The sequence below is a fragment of the Trichosurus vulpecula genome, chromosome 2 (genome assembly GCF_011100635.1).
Source record: "Trichosurus vulpecula isolate mTriVul1 chromosome 2, mTriVul1.pri, whole genome shotgun sequence".
NCBI lineage: Eukaryota > Metazoa > Chordata > Mammalia > Diprotodontia > Phalangeridae > Trichosurus > Trichosurus vulpecula.
Genome location: NC_050574.1, coordinates 330,441,702 through 330,461,745, shown reverse-complemented (window position 1 = coordinate 330,461,745; position 20,044 = coordinate 330,441,702). Strand labels below are relative to the sequence as shown.

The window sequence follows — 20,044 nt, the reverse complement described above, 5'->3', positions numbered from 1 at the left end:
GGCATGAATGAACGGGACATATTACATAATCGGTCAGTCAATCGACAAACATTCATTAAGTACCTAGCACGTACCAGGCATTGCGCTAATGAAAAAGAGAGAGACAGAGAGAGAGAGAGAGAGAGAGAGAGAGAGAGAGAGAGACAGCCAATTGCAATGTACCCACCATTAGCAAATTCAGGAGAGAGAATCAGTATGGTTTTTTTTAAAGGTTAACTTTCTAATCCTTGACAAGCAGGGTAAAAATAAGAGTGTCATCCCTGTCCTCTAAAGTTAGAACACAAGATGAGGTCTGAGTCTTACTCATTCCCAGTCAGGCTGCATGTCATCAGCACTCAATTTGGAAAAGTGTTTGTGCCTTGCCAAATGAGCCAAATCATCCCTGTTTGTCCCAGAACATAACCAGTTCCCCAGGTCCACAAATAAGGAACCTTTGCAGACTCAGGAGTCAGATATCAACCGACCCGCCTGAGATTTCCCAGAACTACTAACATATGGACCACTGAAGGCTGATACCCATAATTTATCTCTTGCATCTGGGAACCAGATGGGAAGATAAAGGGGTGGTTTTCATCCCCTTAGCTCACTCCAATTCTGTGGTAAAGTGAACTGAACAAAAACCACTTTGAACATTGAGAAGCAAGTCATGGGAATGAGTCCCTTTTATCTGAGTGGGGATGGGGGTGGGGAACAATATTCTGGAATTTATTTCATTCCATAACTCAAAGATAAAAGCCTGTCCTTATCTTATTACAATTTTTTAAAGTTCATTTTTATTTCTTATATTAGTTTTACTTCCAAATATATACTTATGTCTTTCCCTACCTTTGTCATAAGGAATGAAAAAGAAAGAGAAAAAAGAAATTCCAAAAAACTAACCAAAATGTCTACTGACACTGACACATCCATGGTCCCCCACCTTTGTAACAAAGGGAAGGAGATGAATTTCCTCTTCCCTTCTTCAGATACAAGCTTGGTCAGTAGAGTTACCTAGAATTCAGTTTCCTATTTCTTTTGTTGGTGTTGCTCTTCTGATTTACACAGTTGAAGTCATCATGTATACTGTTTTCCTGGGTCCATGTATTTCAGTTAACATCGGTTCATAGAAGCCTTGTAATTCTCCAAATCCTTCTCCTATTATGATTTCGATTATGGTTATCTGTACTTTGCTCTTATCTCCCTCTAACACATTGTAAGCTCCATCATAATAACAAGGACAAGAGCTAACATTTACACAGCACCTACTGTGTGCTAGGCATTGGAGCCTTACAAATAGCATCTCATTTGATTCTCAAAGCAATCCTGGGAAGTAGGTGCTATTATTATATCATCATTTTACAAAATAAACTGAGACAAACACAAGTTAGATGACTTGGTTAAGGTCACACGGCTACCAAGTGTCTCAGGCCACATTTGAACTCAGGTCTCTCCTAATTCCAGGCCCAGTGCTCTATCTACTGTACCACCTAGCTTGAGGGTAGGGTCTATGTACTACTTCATCCTGGTATCGCTAGTATCTGGCACACTGCCCTACACATAGTAGATGTTTATTAAACAGCTGTGGAATTCAAACAAGTGGACAGAGACTTCCCCCGGGGTCAAACAACAATCTCACACTTACCTCTAAAGAGCCTTCCCAGAGACTTCAAGAATTGGCAGGTCTCCACTGGGGATGTGCAGGTGCTGGTGTATTTCTGTACCCTCTCTGCCAAATCAAACACCGTCACATTTGATGCCAAGGAGAAGGTGGTCTGCAGCGAGACGACCACAGTGCCAGAATCCCTGGAGACAAAGGGACACTTCATAGACTTAACAGGGGCTCAGAAGCAATGCTTGGCCATTGCTATTTAAGGATGGTTGGGATTGCCAAAAAGATTCATCATTTTGTTTCACATAGAGGGAAATGTAGAGCCATAACCATAAGTGAATTGGCCATGGGTTACCCTATGGCTCTTCCTTCCCTCTTTGTGGAAATTGATTTAAAAAAAATAAGTTTGTGTTAATGTCTTCTATTTCTTATATCATCATAATTATCCCCAGTATCCTTCCTCTTCCCCCTCCCATAGAGCCATCCAATATAACAAATAGTATTTTTTTTTGGAAAGGAAAAAAAATTATGGGTCAATAATTGAAAAAAATATAAGAAAAATGTGTACTTCTTGTGGACCTCCCACCTCCACAAGGGGGTGGGTTAAGGGTGTCTTCTCCTTCTCTAGGGGCTGACTCTTAAGCTAGTTTTAAGCGTTGTACTTACCTGACGGCTTGGACGGTGGATCTGGCATAACCAGGTAATGTCGAAAGAGATATGTTTAGCTGGAAAAGAGAATGGATGTAGGTAAGCTCTTAATCATTTGCAAATGGCAAAAGCTTTAAAACCCATCATCAGTTTCCTATTCAGTGCTATCATAGGTCAAGGCAGCTTTGCACAGAAGAAAAATCTTTATTTTTGTTTTGTTTTTCTTCCTTTCAAATGAGTTTTTTCAACTCTTGCCCTATTCTTCCCGGAGTACAAAAGAGAAAAGCAGAGAGTACATCAATGGGGAATATCTCAGCAGGAAACAATGCTCAGTGGTGCACCCTGAGATGCCGGACATCTTCAAAGGAGTGGCAGGCTCCTAAGCCCCCAAGTTTCAAAAGACTTGGAATCAGCTGTTTATTTGGGTTATCCATAGTAAAGTATCTTCATGGAGATTATGGGCTTTCTGACGGCTTCTCCTGCCTGATTAGAGGTTGTGCCCTACTGGGGAAATGAGAGTCATTGCAAATGGTACCAAATTAGCCCCACTCCTAACAAAGAAATGCATGGGTGGGTGGACTTGAAGTCCTTTTCACAAGTATTTCATGGAAAATTACATTACGTTTGGATTAATGGGTTTTTGTTAGATCCAAGGGAAGAGTGAACATCCTCAGGTTTACCTGGAGCTCTGAGAGAGGGCAGGATTCAAGTCCTTTGAAGCTTTAAAATAACACATGAGAGAGAAAGCACACACACACACACACACACACACAAGACTAAGTTCAAAGAAATTCCCAGAGAGGCTATTTCCATTCAAAGAGGAAGCTCTTCTGGCATCTTTGCCAGTGCAGAATCTCTTAATGGTTAAGCCAGTTTCTCAGGCCAATGTCACTTCCAGGCCATGCAGCATGGGCAGAGGACATCTTTTTGTTTTGTTAGATAAAGAGAACTCCTTTTTTCTATCAGTCTAGCTCTTTTTACAACAAGTTGATGGTCTAGTGAAAGGCTATATGATTCTGAAGACCTTCAGTCAACATGGCAATGTGAAAGGTCCTATGGAAGCCCAGATGTCCCACAAATGCTCGAGCAGCTGGGTGAGACAGTAGGCAGAGGGCTTGACCTGGAGTCAGGAAGACCTAAGTACAAATGCTACCTCAGACACTTACATACAAGCCGTGTGATCCTGGGCAAGTCGCTTAAGCTCCGTCTGCCTCAGCTTCTTCCTCATCTATAAAATGGATGTAATGATAGCACTGACCTCCCAGTTGTTGCATGGATAAAATGAGATCACGTTTGTAAAGCACTTGGCAAACCTTCAAGTGCTATATAAATCCTAAATTGTATTAATAGTAATGGAATGATGATCAAGGAGGCCAAAGAGAAACACAATTGAGCTCCTCCATCTATCCCACAGTTCTATAAGAAGCGGTCTGGTAGTCTATGGGTGCTTGGAAAGGGATGAGACTGCAGAGGCGGAAGCCTATATAAGCTCTAGTAAACAGGACCTCACACTACTGGGATCTTGTTGGAGCATCAGTGGTGGAACTAATAGCCCCTGAGAGGTCACTGGGCAGGAATATATGGCCCAGGGAATTTGAAGAGACCCTAAATTGTTGCAGTAGACAGAGCCAATGCGGTACTCAGGTAGCCTGTGCGGCGGAGGACCTTCCAAAAGGCTCCAATATCCAATGACAGCCCATCACAGCAAACTGACAGAACCAACCCCTAATCAGAGACAGGAGGAGGAGACAGAGATGGGGATGAAGCTAGTACTCATGGTAGACCACTGAGAGATGGAGGCAGAAGCTAGGGATCCTGACAGAAAGCTGGGCCTCGTCTCAGTCAACAACACATCAAAATTTGGTACAAAGCTGTAGTTTCTTCAGTCTAGAAAATAATGAGGGTTGTACTGAATGATCTCTAAAATTCATTCTAGGCCCAACATTCTAAGATTCATGAGGGGTAAAACTCTTTCAGGATTTTAAAGAAATACGAAACTCTTTGGAGCCCAGAATTCAACAACGAAATTTTGCTGCCTTTGAAGTAAACATTTACTCATGGCTTTACAAAACCATCAAGTCATATTAAACCCAACATGCTTCTAATTCATAAAATGAAATCAATTCTTGCTCTTCTATCATGACATGACAATACAGATAACTGGAAACTAGCGATAGTTCTTATAACCCATTTTAATTGATACAACTTCAACTACTTTTTCCATCAAACCAAGTGCCTTTTTCTCATCTCTCTATACCTTCTTTTGGCTAACACAAAAAGGTCTCATGGTATAGGGAGGAGATGGCTAGACATGGAGTCAAAAGACCAGCTGCTCCAATGGTCAGTTCACCCAGCCACAAAAGGGGATGATAATAACAGTAGAGATGAGAGCTGACATTTACACAGCTTTTTATTTTTATATACTTATATTTTTATATGTTTTATTTATATTTATTTATAAATTTATACATTTTTATACATTTTAAATATATTTTTACAATGACACTATGAAGTAGGCACTACATGTATTAATATCTTCATTTTTACAGAAAAGGAAACAGGGTCACAGAGCTAGTATGTATCAAAGGCAAAATTTGAACCTAGGTTTGGTCCTGACTCCAAACCTAGCCCTCTATATTCATTACACCACACTGGAAAAGTACTTTGTAAACTATAAAATATTAGATGTGCATGAATTAAATTATAAGGAGAAAAAAATAGCCACAGAGTAGGCAGAGAGAGAGGAAGCAAACTATTCTGGACAATCTAGACAATGAATAGTTAGCCCCTCTCTCTCCCTCCCAATCAAGGGTGACCTCATAATTCCTAGCAGCATCCCTCTGAAGTGGTGTACTATCTCTTCGTAATGAAGACACCACAGCAAGCAGAGGCGAGACAAGGCAAGCAGTCAATGACAGAACCAAGATTAGAATGTTCTGGTTTCCATTCTTGCTTTAATGATAGTTTTTACTGGCACATTTCACCCCTCTGAATGCATCTGTGAGGGACACATCCCTGTGACTGTATTTCTGCCCTTTGTAGGAAGCACAGCCCAGAGGGGCAGGGGAGGACCAGCTAGAGAAGACAGAGGCACACAGACACTCTTCTAAGTGAACTGTGACTCTGATGCTCATCCCAAATTCCAACCTCACATTTCAAATGGGGTCCATATTTATCGACAAGTTTGTTTTCAACATGTAACAGGCAAAGGTACCTGCAAGGGCCATGGCTAATCAAACTCTTGGTCACTGGGATGATTCCTGGTCAAAGATAAATGTGTTCTTTTGGCAGAGAGGCAGCATGGCAGAGCGAATAGGGCCACGGGCTTGGAGTCTGGAAGACCTGAGTTCGCAACCCCACCTCAAATACTTACTAAGTGTGTGACCCTGGGCAAAACACTTCATTTCTCTGTGTCTCACCTTCCTCATCTGTAAAACGAGGGGATCTGGGGATTGATTCACTAGATGACCCCTCCAGTCCCTTCCAGTTTCAAGACTGACACAGACAAGACTGCTGGGATCTCCCTTGGGAAACTCACCATTTTGATGATCTCGTCCTCAACTTGACGCAGTTCTGAATGCTTTTCAACAGTAGCATTCGCAAAAGTTTTTCTTAACTTAGTTTCTGTCACAAATGTTCTAACTGAAAATGAAAGAATGAAAGTTAGCCATTAGCCCAACTTACGAACAGCCCTATCCTATTTCTTTAGGCTTAATTGATGTGTTTTATATTACATACATACACAGATTACTCTCACTTTGTGAGAGGTTATTTGTAAAATAAATAAACAAATAAACAAACTTAATAATAACACTTTGACCACATCTGAAAGAACATGCAGCATTTCACATGTGTTGTTCACTCATTTTTCAGTCGTGTCTGATTTTTTGTGACCCCATTTTGGTTGTCATTGGGTGGTTTTGTTTTGTTTTATTCTTTGGCAAAGATACTGGCGAGATCTGACATTTCCTTCTCCAGCTCATTTTACAGATGGGGAAACTGAGGCAAATAGGATTAAGTGACTTGTCCAGGGTCACATAGCTACTAAGTATCTGAGACCAGATTTGAACTCAGGGAAATGAGTCCTTCTGGTAACAGACCCTGCATTCTATCCACTGTGCCATGTGGCATCTGCAGCACATCCATAACCTCTCCATTAAAAAAAAATTAACAGAAATCTATTTTTCCTTCCTCCCTTCCCATCCCATTGGGAAGAAGAGAAAAACAAATTTCTTCTGGCAAATATGCATCGTCAAGCAAAACAAATTTTCTCAGTGGCTGAATGCAAAGAGATTTATCATTCTGCGTCTTAAATCCATGCCTCTCTGTTATGGACAATATGTTTCATCATTGATCCTCTACAATCAGGAATGGCCACTGCATTGATCATAGTTCTCACAGCTTTCAAAGTTGTTTGTCTTTACATTATTGTTATTAGAGTATAAATTCTTCTCCTGGTTCTGCTCATTTCATATTTCATCAATTTATAAAAATCCTCAAAACTCTTCACTTTTATAACAGTGATATTACAGCATAAATTGCTTCTCTGGTTCTCACTTCAATTTGCACGAGTTCACATACGTCTTTCCATGTATTATCTGAAATTATCTATTTCCTCAATTCTTACAGGACAATAGCATTCCATCATATCCACATACTACAACTTATTCAACCATCCCCTTAATTGATGGAGGTCTCTTTAGTTTCTAGTTTTTTGCCCCGACAAACAGAGCTGCTTTAAATATTTTTTGTACATAAAGGATCTTTTCCTCTTTCTTTGATTTTTTTTGTATATAGGCCTAGTATTGGTACAGTTCGACTTATAACAGTCCTGTCCCACTCTTTTTATTTTTGGGGTGGGGGATAGCAATTGAGGTGACTTTCCCAGGGTCACAGAGCTCATAAGTGTCTGAGGCTGCATTTGAACTCAGGTCCTCCTGGCTCTATCCACTATGCTACCAAGCTGCCCCATCCTGTTCCATTCTTAAGTCATATAGCTAGGTGACTACCTACATGGAAGAGCTATAAGAAAATGCAACGTACGGCTGGAGCATCAGGGAAAAACAGAAAAAGAAAAAACTCTTTTGACCCTAGAATGGTACCCTATCACAGAATAGGCACTCATTTTTTCCCCTATTGAAATTAAATCAGGAAGATAAATGAGAGTAAAGTCTTTATGTGAAAGAAAAAGAAGATGCTGAATAGGTAACAGGGTAAACCCGAGACTAGTTTAAAAAAAAGGCTTTCCATGTTGTTTTGGGGGTTTTCATTTTTTTATTTTTCAGAGGGGAGAGCTGTATTTCTCTGAAAGCCCTTATAAAAATCCAACTTGAGTATTTAAGGTAATAAATTCCTTATCTCTCTGACTAGGCAATGAGTCCTTCTGGATTTTTCCAATTCTTCTTCTAATCCCATGCACCTTTCAACGAGCATTAAGTCTGTACTGGAATTTCAGCCATGCAAAAAGGGATTACTAGGTCATCATCCTTGCTAGTATGCTTTGGGAAAAGCAAGGGCTATACAGAGATGTTAAATAATTCTGGTAGAGCCTTCTGTGTTGCTACTGTCTCCAGTTAAATCAGCTTTATCATGCAAACAATCCATAGAAAAGACTTACTATTTTGGGGGGTTGGAGCAAGGGAATATCATTTTAGTAGATAGAGTACTGCATTTAGAGTCAGAAAGTCCTGGGTTCAAATACTGCCTCATTACTGATTCTGGGCAAGTCAATATCTCTGATTCTCAGTTTCCTTCTCTGTAAAATGAAGGAGCTTGGCCTAGCTGGCCCCTGAGGTCCTTTCCAGCTCTAAAATCTATGATCCCATAATTTCTTGGAAAGAGGGAAGATGAACATGTAGAACAGGTGGGAAATGCCAATATATTGAATGGTTCTCAATTACCTTTTGCCCATGAAATACAATTCTGGTTAGCGTCCTCTTACTTATAAACAAGTGACAGAGTATCAGTGCGATAACATTTGATATTAGGCCATGCTATAAATATCTGTCTAAATGAGAAAAAAAAGGGGGGAGGGGAGGAAATAGGCAGAAACCTATACCGCTGCTCTTGCATGGAAAACACGTGGGCTGAGCTAAAATGAAGGGCTCCGGAATTAGACAGGAAAATATTTTACATCTTATATTTAATGACTGAAGCCCTTAATCCTTCTTTAAGGCATCCCTCCTCTCTCTGGTTGTCCTACAGCTCAGCAGACCCAGCTTTCCAAGCAGCAGGGAGCTCTCTGAAAACAATCTCCACCAAACGAGCCCGCTTTGGCACACACTAATTTGCATGTTTCTCTGCTGTGTTTAAGAACAATGGAGTTAAATGACTTGAAAATGGAAAGATGATTGCTAATGTAATAGGGCAGCTCTCCTAAGATTCCATTGTTACCAGTGGTACATCCATTATACATAACTCGGGAACAATCGTCAGCTGCATTTATTCTCCCCCACACCCATCCCCATCCTTGGGATCACAAAGGAAATGCATGTTTCTGGCCGAGAGGCCAATCGTAGAAAAACATGTATGATCAAACACTAAGTGTTCAAATCTCTCTTTAAATCAGAGAAGGGCTCCGAAATTCGTAGGGCCTCAGATTTTGAATATGCCTTCAGAGATAATACCAATAGGGCCCTTTGGCCTCTTCTATCTGGAAGCCTTAGAGAAGCGCAATCAGGACGGTGAAGGGCCATTAGCTCGTGTCATAAAAGGAGTGGCGGAAGAAACTGGGGTTGTTTAGCACCAAGAAGAAAAGACTCATCAGTGAAGATGAAAACTATGCTCATGTATTTGAAAGGTTATCTATCATATGAACAAGGGATCGGATGTTTGGTCCCAAAGGGCCAAACCAGGAATAATGGGCAGAATGACAATGGGGCAGATTTTGGCTTGAGGTAAAAAAAAATACTTTCTAACAATAACAGTTATCCCTGAGTGGAACAAACAGATTTAGGAGGGAGAGAGGGGGCTCCCCTTCCTTGGAGCTCTTTAAGCAAAGGCTGGATGACCATTTCTTGTGTATATGTTAGCGACGATTCTTTTTTTCAGGTGTGGGCTGCACTGGATTGCTGATGAGGTCCCTTCTGATACTGATATTCTGTGATTATGTGATATTTTATCTCCTACCCACAGATCCGCTTACCCATATGTCTTTACAATTACTTCAGGATTTCAGTTGTCTTTCAGTCATATCTGACTCTTTGTGATCCCATTTGGGGTTTCTTTGACAAAGATACTTGAACGGTTTGCCATTTCCTTCCCCGGCTCATTTTACAGATGAGGAAACTGAGGCAAACAAGGTTAAGTGACTTGCTCAGGATCATACACCTAGTAAGTGTCTGAGGCCAGATTTGAACTCAGAAAGATGAGTCTTCCGGACTCTAGGACTGGCATTCTATTCACTGCGCCATCTAGTTGCCCCTATGCTTATAATTATAAAAGCTCAATTTGGTTTTAAGAGCATCTGACTCTTTCTTATTTCCAAAGTTAATTTCTTTTTCCCAAAGGGAATGCCAACAGGAACTAGACCTATGGTTTGATTAATATAGACACTAGAGGGTACAGAAATTCCTTATACCAATGCAGGTCGGTCCTTTCTTTGGAATTTATAGTCTTAAGAGAGTGGCCTAAAACAGCACCAAGAGGGTAAGTGACTTGCTTAGGGTCACACAACTAGGAACAGTGGTGGGATGCAAATAAATTAACAACCGGTTCTCCACGGAACCGAGTCAAGGCGCTACTGCCACCACCAACATGGCAGGCACAGGCCCCGCCCCTGCTAACAACCAGTTTGCGGAACTCAACCTAAAATTAGGTACCAGTTTCCCCTGAACAAGTGCAAACTGGCTGAATCCCACCACTGGCTAGGAAGTATCTGAGACAGGACTTGAACTTGGGTTTTCCTGTCTCAAGGTCCAGTGCTCTACTCAACTCCACACCACCTGGCCACCCCAGAGAACAAATCAGGGTAAAGATATGAACAAGTGCTGCTAACTCTCTTACCCAAGTTACAGATTCCTTTTTCTAATTGGTGCCCAACAGGACATCTGCAGACAAAGGATCCCTGGGTGTTGTTGCATATGGCCAGAGGTGGGCAGGGGTTCGACAGGCATTCATTCACATCTGAAGAGAAAAGGCAGGAATAGCATGTTAGCTGGAGGGTGGGAAGTGAAATGATGGCATGAAGCAGATGCCCACTTACAGTGTTGGTGTAGGCTGTCTTATCAAGGTCAGTCCTTGTTTTCATCTAAGAACCTAAGGACAATGTTCAAAAGCAAATCTAAACAACAGCTTCAATCCTGCCATTCTATCAAAACAAAAAAAACCAATAACAAAAAACCCACTGGTATTTGAGCTAGACTCTCCAACCGCTGTATTTCTAATCGTGTGTGTGTGTGTGTGTGTGTGTGTTCGTGCACCCTCACGAGCACACATGTGCATGAACACACACACACACACACACACACACACACACACACTTGTGATTTCATTGGTCCTCTCATAGAAAGCTTTCCAGTAAGAAAACTCCCTCTAACCATACAGATTAACAGCTGTTATGCAATAATAATCTTAAGACAATTGCCTAGGGCACTGAGATATTAAATAATTTGTCCTGGCTCACACAGCTGGTATGTGTCAAAGGTAGGACTTTAACTCATGTTGTCCCAGCCTCCTGATGTTCTTCTAGGGGTTATTGGGGGGGGGAAGGGTCACGTGAAAGAAAAACATACAGGCAGGCAGAAGTACAAGGATATGAAGAGAGAGTCAGAGAGGCAGGGACAGAGAGAGAAGAGAGAGGGAAAGAGAGACCAAGACATAAAGAGAGGAAGGAAGGAAGGAAGGAAGGAAGGAAGGAAGGAAGGAAGGAAGGAAGGAAGGAAGGAAGGAAGGAAGGAAGGAAGGAAGGAAGGAAGGAAGGAAGGAAAGAAGGGAGGGAGGGAAGGAGGGAGGGAGAAAAGAAGGGAGGGAGGGAGGAAGGAAAGAAGGAAGGGAGAAAGGAAAGGAGGGAGGGAGAAAGGAAAGAAGGGAGGGAGGAAGGGAAGGAGGAAGGGAGGGAGGAGGAAGGGAGGGAGGAAAGGAAGGAAGAAGGAAGAAAGGAAGGAAGGAAGAAAGGAAGGAAGGGAGGGAGGGAGGAAGGAAGGGAGAAAGGGAAGGAGGGAGGAAGGAAGGAAAGAAGAAAGGGAGGGAAGGAGGGAGGGAGAAAAGAAGGGAGGGAGAGAGGAAGGAAAGAAGGAAGGGAGAAAGGAAAGGAGGGAGGGAGAAACTAAAGAAGGGAGGGAGGAAGGGAAGGAGGAAGGGAAGAAAGGAGGAAGTGAGGGAGGAAAGGAAGGAAGAAAGGAAGGAAGGAAGAAAGGAAGGAAGGAAGGAAGGACCCTGCCGTGGCTCTTACCCACACTGCAGTCATCGCCTTGCCACGAAGGGGTACAGACACACCGATATCCACGAGCAGTAGAATCCACAAAGCATTTCCCATCATGAAGACAAGGGTTTGCAACACATCTGTTGACTAAAACCAAGTTTTGAGAATCAAACAGGATGAACAATTGAGGTGTTTGCTAATAGAAATATTCAGTTCTCCCAAGCAGTAGTACCTGCCTCTGTTCCCTTATTCATAAGGGACACACTAGGATGGAGTGGGCTCCCAAGAGTTACACAGGCAAAACTAGAGGTGGGGCTTCTGTGGATGGTGGGGATGGGGGAATAAGCATTTCTACATCACCTACTATCTACTTCAAGATCTCTCAGCTAAGGCTTGTTGATGACAATTATATTCAGGCTGAGGTTAATGCCTTTGTAATACCTGGAGAATCCTGTTAGGATCAGTGTGGATTAATAACATATGTCAAGTGGTGGAAAAAAAAGGCACAAAAAATTTTTTTAATATACCACAGAAAAAAATTGAGACACTGATGCATTGTTGCTGGAGTTGTGAATTGATCCACCATTTTGGAGAGCAATTGGGAACTATGCCCAAAGGGCTATAAAACCTTGTATACCCTTTGACATAGCAATATCACTACTGGGTCTGTATTCCAAAGAGATCAAAGAAAAAAGAAAAGGTTCTATATGTACAAAACTATTTATAGCAGCTTTTTCTGTGGTGGCACAGAATTGGAATATGAAGGGATACCCATCAATTGGGGAATGGCTGAACAAGTTATGGTAAAAGATGGTAATGGAATACTATTGTGCTATAAGAAATGATAAACAAGAAGCTTTCACAAAAACCTAGGAAGACTCACATGAACTGATGCAAAGTAATGTGAGCAGAACCAGGAGAACATTGTACACAGTAACAGCAATATTGTATGATGAACAACTGTGAATGACTTGGCTATTCTCAGAAATACAATGATTCAAGACAAGTCCAAAGGTCTTAAGGAAAAAAAAATGCTATCTTCCACCAGAGAAAGAACTGATGGAGTCTGACTGCAGATCAAAGCATACTATTTTTTACTTTCTTTATTTTTCTTAGTTTTTTCTTTTCTTTTCTTTTTGGTCTGTGTTCTCTTTTGCAACATGGCTAATATGGAATTATGTTTCGCATAACTGTCAGCACATGAATGATTTATATCAAAGTTTTCACCTTCTCAAGGGAGGGGGGGAATTTGGAACTAAAAATTATTAAAAACGAATGTTGTTTTTACATGTAATTGAGAAAAAATAAAATAAAAATATTCTTTTAAATTAAGTTTAAATGAAAAAATATTCTTTTAAAAATAAATTAATTAAAATATACCACAGAGAGAATTTATTCCTCAGAATTATTTAATTCAACAAACACTTGGTAAAAGTTTATCTTGTATATGGCCCTACGCTGGGCCTCAAGAGAGTTTATGTTCAACTGGGAGAACACAAAATGTACACAATTAAGTATATTAGGTTCGATTTTATTATTTGATTATATTTATACTACATTTATTATATATAATACTATATTTGATTATATTAAGTAGATTCTATTCAAGACATATTTATTCAATAGTTCCAATGTGCTAGTCATTGGGAACACAAAGAGACAGTCCTTGATGGACACTCCATGATGGAGGTAACAGCTAAGCAGAGCCTTGGGGGAAGATGAGGGATTATGAGACAGAGGGGAAGAGAGAGTACACTCCAGCTATGGGGGTGGGAGATGGGGTTGAGGGAAGGCCACTCATGATAGTGCCCACAGGTGGAAGATGAAATGTTGAATTCACAGAAGAGCCTCGTTGGCTGGAGTCTAGAGCGCATAAAAGAGGATAATGTGAAATAAGTCCAGAAAGGCGTGTTGAAACCTGATTGTGGGGAACCTTAAGTATGAGGTTGAGGAGTATGTATTTTATCCTAGTGCTAACAGCCGGCTACATATGGCTTTTGAGAAGGGAAGTGACACATCTTAGGAAGATTATTTTCGTAGCAGATCATAGACTGGAGAAAAGAGAGGCCGAGGTAGAGAGACCAATCCAGGGGCAATTGCAACGGTCCGGCTGATGAAGACCTGAACTTGGGCGTCAGTCGTGTGAGTAAAGAGAAAAGGATGGATGCAAAAATGGAGAGAGGGAGAAGGAGAAGGAAGTGTTGAGGATGGCTCTGGAGTTTTGAACCTAAGTAAACAGGATACAGAAAGATGCTGGCATCCTCAATAGAAACAGGGAAATTTGGAGCAGGAGAAAGAATTATAACCTGCAGTTGTCCATCTTTTTCTGTCACTTCATGCTTTCCCTTTCTTGGGGCCCTTATCAATAACCATAGTGCCCTCTACCCACAAATAAGTTTCCAGAAATTAATGATTTCTCAACTCTGTGACGAGTTCTGAAAACGAGCTAGAACTCCACCCCTCTCCTTGCATTCACGATTGATGTCATGTAAATACCAGGATTATTGGAGTTAAAAAAATTTTCAGCTACCCATGTATCATATGGGCCTTTAACATATATGTGTACATGACTGTAACCCATCCCCAGCGATCACAGACCCCCTCTGTTGTTCTCTGTAGGCCACCGGGCACAGCTCTGAGCCCAGGAGGCTGCTTAATAAAGGTAACTGGCAAATGATCAGGAGAATGGAAATGCCTAACTTGACTCAGTGAAATGACCAGCTTCAGATGCAAAACAGGAAAGATAGAGGTTCGGATTCTGGCTTTGCCAACTTTACTTCACGTGTGATCTTTGGGCAAACCAAGTAACTGTAACAGGCCTCGGCTTTCAAATCTAATGAAAGAGTTGGATAAGAAATCTCTAAGGTTCTTTATGGCTCTAAATTTATGATTCATCGGTTTTGGGCTAGGCTTGTGAATTCCATTTTGTTCTAACATAAATACAAATTCCCTTGGCCTCCGTGCAGCTACGTGGCACGGTGGTTAGGATGCTAGACCTAGAATCAGGATGACCTGAATACAAATCCAGCTTTAGACACTGACTAGCTGTGTGACCCCAGGTAAGTCACTTAACTTCACTGTGCCTCAGTTTCCTCATCTGTAAAATGAGGGGGAGGGTAATAATGGCACCTATCTCCCAGGAATAAAACGAGATGATATCTGCAAATCTTAAAGCACTGTATAAATGCTAGCTGCTAATGACTCTGGGAAAGTGAATTGTATTGGTCCTAAAGCATAAGTCTCTAAAACTTTTAGGAGATTTGCTTTTCATTTCTCTGAAGAATAGAAAAATCACCATCTGGGCTGGGGGTTGGGGGGAAGGCCATAGAGTGGGGTGGCACATCCTACTCTTTGCAGAAAATGCCCATGATTAGTGGGGTGTGGCAGCAGCTGCAAACCCCTTAGAGAGTAAGTCAGGCTTTAAGACAACTGACCCATCAAGCGTCTTCAGTTGCCAGGGCAGCTCCAGCATAAAAAGAGCATTTAAGCTCTTTAATTTAGTATTGTGAAGGGTTTCTCTTTCAACCTCCCTCCATCCTACTGATCCACAAGCATCTAAAATGCCATTTTAGTCATTTTCTTTGAACACGTGTCCTTTACTGAAGACAGTGTGGTAAACCAAGTCAAAGCATATCTCAGACATAGTGCCAAAATATCTCTCTTGCCCCACCCCTTTTCTCAATAAAAATAATATGATTGGCTTTATCCCACTTCTAACTGCAGAGGCAGCCCAGGAGAAGGGTAAGTTCCCTGCAAGGCACCATGGGATAGATAGAGGAAAGTGGACAGAATGCTGACTTTGGAAATTGGAATACCTGAATCATAGGATTTAGGACCAGAAGGGACCCTGAGGTCATGGATCATTCCACCCCAGGAGAGCCCTGGGTGAGTTCAGAGATCAGTTCACCCTCAGAGGGCTAGACATCACAGGAATGAAGACATTGCCTAGGGCATGTACGACAGTGTGGGCGCCACACTGCTGGAGTGAGGAGGCAGTGACACGATTAAAGACATGGATCCTCAAAATGAGTAAAATTGCCTCCTTTTGGGTAGAGCAGTAGATCGAGCACAGGGCCTGGAATCAGAAGACTCATCTTCCTGAGTTCAAATCCAGCCTGAGACATTTACTAGCTGTGTGACCCTGGGCAGGTCCCGCAACCCTGTCTGCCTCAGTTTCCTCATCTGTAAAATGAGATGGAGAAGGAAATGGCAAACCACTCCAGTATCTTTGTCAAGAAAATCTCAACAGGGGTCACAAAGAGTAGGAAACAACTAAACGACAACTAATAATTAATAATATTGTCATTTCCAACTCATCATAACCCCTTTGGAAGTTTTCTTGGGAAAAATACCGGAATGGTTTCCCATTTCCTTCTCTGGCTCATTTTATAAACAAAGAAACTGAGGCACACAGGGTTAAGTGATGTGCCCAGGGTCACACAGCTAGGAAGGGCCTGAGACTGGATTTGAAGTCAGGGAGATAAGTCTTCTTGAATTCAGGCCCAGCCCTTTATCCATGGAACCACCTAGTTGATCCCGTTAATAACATTAATATTAATAATTAATAATAACAGTATTAGCTAATATCAGTAACCTACAAAATAAAAACTCTTATCAGAGAAGCCACACACAGGATGGTAGACAGGGCTCTGAACTTGGAGTCAAGAGGATCTGAGTTCGAATCCCACTTTGGTGTGTAACACTAAGCAAGCCACTTAACTTCCTCTGTGCCTTAATTTCCCCATCTGTAAAATAGGGGGTTGGACTTGATGGTCCCCAAAGTCTCCTCTCTAAATCTAGGAGCCTATCCATCCACATCTTTTGCCTCCAGACTGTATAATTCTCACTCTAGGAAAAAGAGGTTACAACACAGATAAGCTAATTCTATGATGGTCAGAATTGGTTAATGAACTTTTTATAATAGGTCAGAACACCCACATGGATCAGATCATGGAAGCTGGAAGGCAAGCGGATGGAATGGAGACAGGGATATAGGATACAGCTTATTAAAAGGGTTAAATGATTAAAGAGTATGTTGCCAATGTAGCTACCAAAGGATGCAGCGAAGTTATTGTCTCTTGATAAATCCCTGTCCCGATTCTCACTGTGAATACAAACAACTCCCACTAGTAAGAACGATATAGGACAAACAAAACTCAGGTCAATTACATTAGTCAATATTAGTAGCATATCATAAAAGGAAAAGGACTCATTTTTCCTTTCTGCTAATAATTAATTATTCAATTAGTGATGGGATCAATATGGTGGTGACCACTTTAGAAAGGGTTTTTTGGTTTGTTTTGTTTTAGCATACTAATGCATTGTTAGTGGAGCTACAGATTATTACAACCGTTATGGAAAACAATTTGGAATTGTGCAAATAAAATAACTAAAATGTCCATTTTGATTCAGATATTCCATTGCTAGGCATATATTTATGGAGGTCATTGATTTTTTTAAATGGATGGGGGAGTGGTAGAATATTGGGAATTATCTGTCGTAGCAAAATAAAATATATTGATTTAAATTATTAAATAATTTTAAAGCAAAAATAATTATGCCTTCTAAAGAGAAAAGACTCGTATAGATTTAAAAAACTACAAAATAAAATTTTAAAATGCTTCAATTGAAAGAGCACCAGATTTTGAAGTCAGAAGACCTGTGTTCAAATTCTGGCTTTCCCACTTATTGGTTGTGTGACTTTGGTTACTTACCCTCTCTGGGCCTCGGTTTCTTCAAATGTAAAATGAGGAGATCAGACCAGATGACCTCTGAGGTCCTTTCAGTTCTAAGTCTATGACCCCTATGGCCCTATGAACAGGAGGTCATTTTAATCACTACGACATACTTTAAGCAACACCAATGCAAATTTAAACCCCTCTCTGCCTTATTACATGATTTTATATATTGATAGGTCAGAACATGGGAAATGGAAGAACTCTATAAAAAAGGAAGATGAACTCATTTGGTCTCTAAGGTTCTTGACAGCTCTAAATCTATGAACCTATCAGTCCTCATCTTTTACTTCTGGCCTGTAAATTCTGGGGCTATATAATTCAGTTATTTGGGTGGGGGGGGAAGGAATAATTGAATTAGTAACTTGACAAGAGCCAATGATTAGTAGAAGAAGCCTTTGTAGTTTGAAGGAAGGAGATGATGTCCTGAGAAAATAAATAACTGGGTGACCTTTTCTTGACCTCCAACTCTAATGCTCAATTCTTCCAAATAGGTGTAAAAATTATTTTCATAACTTTTTGCTATATTTTATTTTGCTAAGACAGATGATTCCCAATAAGCACTCCCCCAAAAATCTTTTATAAAAGCCTGCCACCCAATCAACCCCTAACATTAAATGAATTAACAATTCAATGACTCCTTCCCCCCCCAAAAAAAAATTGCTTTATACAGCCCTAGAATTATGTAGGCCACAGGTAAAAATTGCAGATAGATAGGCTCATGAATTAAGAGCTGTCAGAGACTTTAGATACCATCAAGTCTTTCCGTTTCCCATGTACCAGAGACCATCAACTCTTCACTTCTCATGAACCTAGGACCAAGCACAGAATGCACACTAGCTGTGTACTTGCCGGTTACTGATGCCTGAGAATGAATTTTACCTGATGTTGAGGGCGATGTCATCACTGGTCTCACGCTGCTCAGTGGGACTACAGTGGTTGGCTTAAGAGTCAACGGTGTAGGAGTAGAAGCCTTTGTAGTTTGTGGGGAAAGAGATGATACCATGTGAAAATGGGCAGTGGGAGTGGCCTCTTCTTGAGTTCCTCCCCTCGAGCTCAGTTCATGCACAGGTGTGAATATACCAGTGGTGGGGATCGATTTGGTGGTGGCCCTGGTCTCAACTCTGCTAGCTTCAGTGGTGGCAGGACTGTCGGTGGTTCTCTGAGACGTCATATTCTTGGGTCTAATGGGCAAAATGGTCTTCTCTGTTGTTGTTTTCACGGTCGTAATAACACTTATTGGAGGTGGGAGATCAGTCGAAATTGTTGAAGGCTGAGTGGTTGCATGAGTTGTGGTTGTCATAACTGGTAATGGTTGGGCTGAAGTGGTGCTGGTAGCTGGGAGGGTTAGCTCTCTGAAGGACTCTGTTGGGACTGGAGGTAAAGGGACCTTGGCTGTAGAAGTATTATTTAGCACTTCTGTTGATTCTGTGGGTGGAAGATTTGGAGGTGGTGACTTTGACCCCATACTAGTTTGCTCCTGGTAGGGGACACTCTGATTCTTCTGATCTGCTGATGGGCTACTGTGAACCACAGTAGTGAATAAATCTGTCAGCGTATCAGTCGAAGTTACAGAGGACTCTCTTGCCCAAGGATCATCACTGGGGAGGACTGAGGTAGAAGACAAGTGCGGTAAAGACGACTGTTGGAATATCATCGGGGATGGGGTGGTTTCTATCAAGTGGGTTGATAAAGGAGGCAGTGAGGACGACATGGTCTCGGAGGATTCAGCCACGGAAGACAAGAGTGGGGAAGAAGCCAGTGTTGGCCATGGGGTTGAGGAAAATGGTTGACTTAGCTGTGACACTGAGGGGGATGGCAAAGGTGACAATGACGAAGATGAAGAGGAGTGATCAGCGGACACAGATTCAGAGGCTTGAAGTAGCAATGTGTTGGGGGGAACACTGACCGTAGACGTGTATGCTGGTAAATCAGAAGAACTCACAACCAATGGCTCAGTGGAAGGAAGGACAAATTCCCCTTCACTTGATGAGATGTTGTTTCCTTTGGGAAGAGAAGAAGAAGAAGCCTGTTCCAAAGCTGAGGAGCTAGAAGTTCTGTTGTGTGCGGTCGAGGTCTCAATGGTGTCTGGAGATGTGCTGTTATTTGTAATAGACAACAGTGTCCTGTCTTTTACTTTGGTGGAGGTTGATGAAATATAGGTGCTGTCTGTATGGTAGCTGGGTGTCCTTTTTCCTACATGTGTGCTGCCCATTGGTCCATGGTTACTTCCAGTAGCTAAAACGGTAAGAATAGAAATTAGGTCAACCAAACAAGTCGGAACCTCCCATGGGTCTGATTTTAAAATATCACCACCCAGATTTAGAAGATATACCTCTCTCTCTTCTATATAGAGATGGGGATATACTCAGTTTGTGCATAGGTGTGAATATACCAGTGGTGGAGATCAATTTGGTAGTAGCCTCTGTCTCAACTCTGCTAGCTTCAATGGTGATATTCAGGACATGCATATATAATGCATATACTATCATATTTAGTTTTGTGTGTATGTGGTTTTTTTTTACTAATTCTCTGTCATAATGGATTGCTCATTGGGTAGAGGAAGGGGAAGGATATATTTGGAAATGAAGGTGAGATTTAAAAAAAGTGAAAAGCCCCCCAAAATGGACCTAGAGTCAAGAAAGACCTGGGCTTAAATCCTTCCTCAGATACTAGCTGTGTGACTCTGGGCAACTTACTTAACCTCTCTGG

At 41.5% G+C, this 20,044-nt stretch overlaps 1 protein-coding gene across 1 annotated transcript in view; it reads right to left on the bottom strand.

Annotated features, from left to right (window-relative positions):
• HEG1 (heart development protein with EGF like domains 1) overlaps nt 1-20,044 on the bottom strand; it is a 120,848-nt gene that overhangs the window by 32,988 nt on the left and 67,816 nt on the right. Inside the window, exons 7-12 of the mRNA XM_036744756.1 lie at nt 18,215-19,570; nt 11,628-11,744; nt 10,241-10,360; nt 5,775-5,878; nt 2,255-2,313; nt 1,622-1,782 (exon numbers count right to left, since the gene is read on the bottom strand). Of these exons, the coding sequence (XP_036600651.1) occupies nt 1,622-1,782; nt 2,255-2,313; nt 5,775-5,878; nt 10,241-10,360; nt 11,628-11,744; nt 18,215-19,570 (1,917 nt within the window). The remainder of the gene's footprint in view (nt 1-1,621; nt 1,783-2,254; nt 2,314-5,774; nt 5,879-10,240; nt 10,361-11,627; nt 11,745-18,214; nt 19,571-20,044) is intronic.